This window comes from Phalaenopsis equestris, unplaced genomic scaffold, assembly GCF_001263595.1.
Source record: "Phalaenopsis equestris unplaced genomic scaffold, ASM126359v1 Scaffold234275, whole genome shotgun sequence".
NCBI lineage: Eukaryota > Viridiplantae > Streptophyta > Magnoliopsida > Asparagales > Orchidaceae > Phalaenopsis > Phalaenopsis equestris.
The window spans coordinates 339,065-342,643 of record NW_018252195.1 but is presented as its reverse complement, the minus strand read 5'-3'; the positions used below and the strand labels follow the sequence as shown (position 1 = coordinate 342,643).

The 3,579-nt window shown below is 41.8% G+C and overlaps 1 protein-coding gene across 1 annotated transcript in view; it reads left to right on the top strand.

Moving 5' to 3' along the window:
* The first annotated feature begins 2,581 nt into the window (after nt 1-2,581).
* The window catches only part of LOC110038911 (cytochrome P450 86B1-like), a 3,540-nt gene continuing 2,542 nt past the window's right edge, over nt 2,582-3,579 (top strand). The window contains 2 exon segments of the mRNA XM_020743836.1: nt 2,582-2,855; nt 2,858-3,572. Of these exon segments, the coding sequence (XP_020599495.1) occupies nt 2,640-2,855; nt 2,858-3,572 (931 nt within the window). The 5' untranslated portion in view covers nt 2,582-2,639.

The following is a 3,579-nucleotide window of genomic DNA, read 5'->3' as shown; positions in this document are numbered from 1 at the left end:
TTCCCTTTGGAAAGAACCATGCTGCACTGCTTGGAAGGAACTTCTTGGTGCAGACTTCTTGCTGTTTGATGAATTCCCGCGGGACTCCTTGCTGCCGTTGAATACAACACACCACCTGCAGTTCTTGGGAGTGGAATGTTGAAGCTGTTGGAAGAAGCACAGAGTTCCTCTGCCAAACCCCTTGTTGTCGAATTGCACCTGGAGTACCGAAAGAAATGATGGACTTCGGTTCTTGGCAGCAGAATATCAAACTCCTTGCCATAGTCGAGGGAAAATGGATTGTAGAATTCCTTCCTTGTTGTAGTCGATGGAATGGAATTCCTGGACTACCTCAGCCAAGGACCTTGACTGTCAAATCCTGTTTTATAATGGCTACTGTTGCCAATAAATGAAAACAAAGCAAGCAATACAAGGGGAAAACATGAAGAAATAATGTAAGAAATGAAATGCAAGAACACAACCAATTATGTGGTTCGGTCCATAGACCTACATCTACGGGAGGGAATCACCAACAAATGCACTAAGACAAAAAAAAATTACATGTTTTTTACATCAAGGAATGAACACTTCCTAGATCTCTCTATCTCGAAACTACCTCAATACAGGATCTAAGACTCCTCCCTCAATTCTTGAAGGCTCTTCCCTCCTTCTTCTTCTTGGACTGATTTCCTTCCCCTTTTTGGTCTGATTTCTATCTTCCTCCTTGTAGCGGACTCTCCCCCCTACAAGTCTATCTTCTTCCCTTATATTAGCCTCACCCCCTCTACAAGTCTTTCTTCTTCCCTTGTAGCCTTACCGCCTCTACAAGCCTATCTTCTTCCCTTGTAGTCTTTTCCCCCCTACAAGCCTATCTTCTTCCCTTATGTAGCCTCTCGATGTCAAATTTGGCGGTTGCCATTATTGTGGCTGAAATTCCCATAGACGGTGCCAATTGCTTTTAATTAATCAATTGAGACTCATATATAACAATTATCCATCTTGAATCTCAATTACAAAGCTTCATAATAGAGATTCCCTCCACCTTGCCCCGAGGGGCCCTTAGCCCTTGGTTGAGTCTACTAAGTCCAGACAGTTCCTGAACTTAGCAATCACAATTTTTTCAATTAGAGAATATTGTCTCTTTTTTCCTTACTCCTTTCACGACGATACGAGAACCTTTAGTTACTCTGATATGGTCATTTTCCGCCTTAAAATAGTATCTGCTTGTCTCCGACATACCTAAAGAAATCAAATTTCTTTTGAGCTCTCGTACGTACCTGACATGTTGCAATATTCTTTCGGCTCCATCGAATATCTTTATTCTGATTGTTCCATGAATCTTTATTGTCCGAACTTTCTTTAATAGTAAGAATTTCTCCGCTGATTTCTTTGTCCATCTCAAGTTTTCTTTGGAGTTCTTTGGCTCTAATCAGCGCTCGAATCGTCGTCTCCCTCGAAACTTCTCTCAAAACTTTATCGCCAAGGCTCAAGATTATCAAACTATGAGTCCCGTTCTTTTCTTTCTCGGTCATGTCAGCCGGCAATGCCGTCGGGCTTTGCAAGGCTTCTACAACGCCTTGCTGCACCAACAAAACTTTCATCTTTACTCTTCACGGGCCGAAGTCGTTCTTCTCGGTGAATCTCTTGGACTGATTTCCTTCCCCTTCTTGGTCTTTTTGGTCTGATTTCTATCTTCCTTCTTGTAGTGGCCTCTCCCCCCTACAAGCCTATCTTCTTCTCTTGTAGTAGTCTCCTCACTCCACAAGCCTCCCTCATCTAGTTATGATGAGGCCTCCCAAGTAAACCATCAATTCTTGCTGTTTAATGGCTACTGTAGCCAAGAAATGAAAACACAACAAGCAATACAAAGGGAAAACCGGAATAAATAATTTAGGAAATGAAATGCAAGAACACAACCAATTATGTGGTTTGGTTCATAGACCTACATCCACGAGAGGGAATCACCAACAAATACACTAAGGCAAAAAAGAATTACAGACTTTTTACTAAAACAAAGAATGAACACTATATATATATATATATATATATATATATATAATTTTATTCTAAATAATCTACATTCATCTCATATGAAACATATTAAATTTATCTATTAATAAATAAATATATTATTACTAGAATCTAAAGGTCAAGTAATAATCTAATATATACATCTATACTAGAATATAAAAGTCGTGTCATAATCTGATATCTTTTTGTAACTATTTAGTCAATAAGTTTTAATATACATACTTCATGACTAATGATATGAAAAATTATATGCAGTTTAATTTTTCTGATATAAAACATAATAGTGAAAAATTGTAAGCATAAATATATTTAAAATTAACTATTCATAAATTTCATTGATATAAGACATATTTTTATAAAAATGAATAAAATAAATATAAAATATTATATTTATAATTTGAATAATTAAAATGTTATATTCATATTCTGACTCATATGTAAAAATATGAAAATTTTATATGTAATTTATGATGGCAACTGAATTTTTGGGCTTTCAAAGTCTATCTCCAGATTATTCTCTGCTGTGAATTGAACGGGGTGCATTTTCCTTCTATAAATATGGATGTTTTGCCGCAAGTTAACCATTCATCTTCCCAACTCAAGCAAATCCTTCTCCCAAGCCCGCCCCAATGGATGCGGAACTCCCCCTGCACACAGTTCTCATCCTCCCCACCATTCTCTGCATCTTCTTCCTCCTCTTCCTCCACCAGCGCCGCACCGGTCCAGGCGCACTCACCAACTGGCCCATCGTGGGCATGCTCCCAGGCCTTGCAGTCAACCTCCACCGCCTCCACGACCTCGCCACCGACATCCTCGGTAACGCCCCGCTGGCTGCACCTTCCTTTTCCTTGGCCCATGGTTCTCCAGCATGAAGTTGCTCGTTACGTGCGACCCTGCTAACGTCAACCATGTCTTCAACGTTAACTTCCACAACTACCCCAAAGGCCATAAATACTCAGAGAACTTCGATTTCCTAGGCGAAGGCATCTTAAACGCCGACGAGGAGTCGTGGAGCAGCCAGCGCAAGAAGGCTCAGATCCTCATCGCCCAACCCCGCTTTCGGGCCTTCGTCACACTCTGCAGCCGAGACAAAGTTGACAACTTTCTCCTTCCTCTGCTGCGGCAATTCAGCGAGCAAAAGATAATAATTGACCTGCAAGATGTCTTTTTGAGATTATCATTCGACATCACTTGTAGGCTCGTATTCGGCATCGACCCCGCCTCTCTTTCGCCAGATTTCCCCGTCGTGCCATTTGCCAAAGCAATTGACGACGCCATGACCACAATCCTGCACCGCCATGCCGTTCCGCCTGCATGGTGGAAGCTCATGAGGCGTCTTAAATTGGGAAGGGAGAAGAAGCTTGCCGAAGCTTGGGTTGTCATTGATGATTTTATAGCAGCGAGCATACAGAAGAGGAAGAAGGAGAGCAACCGCTCCGACTCCTTGAACGACAGTCTCCTCACGGCTTACATCAAAGACGACTCTTTGGCCGGCGACAAGTTCCTACGGGACCCGACATTGAGCTTTCTGATTGCAGGGCGGGACACCATCGGGGTGGCGCGTGCGTG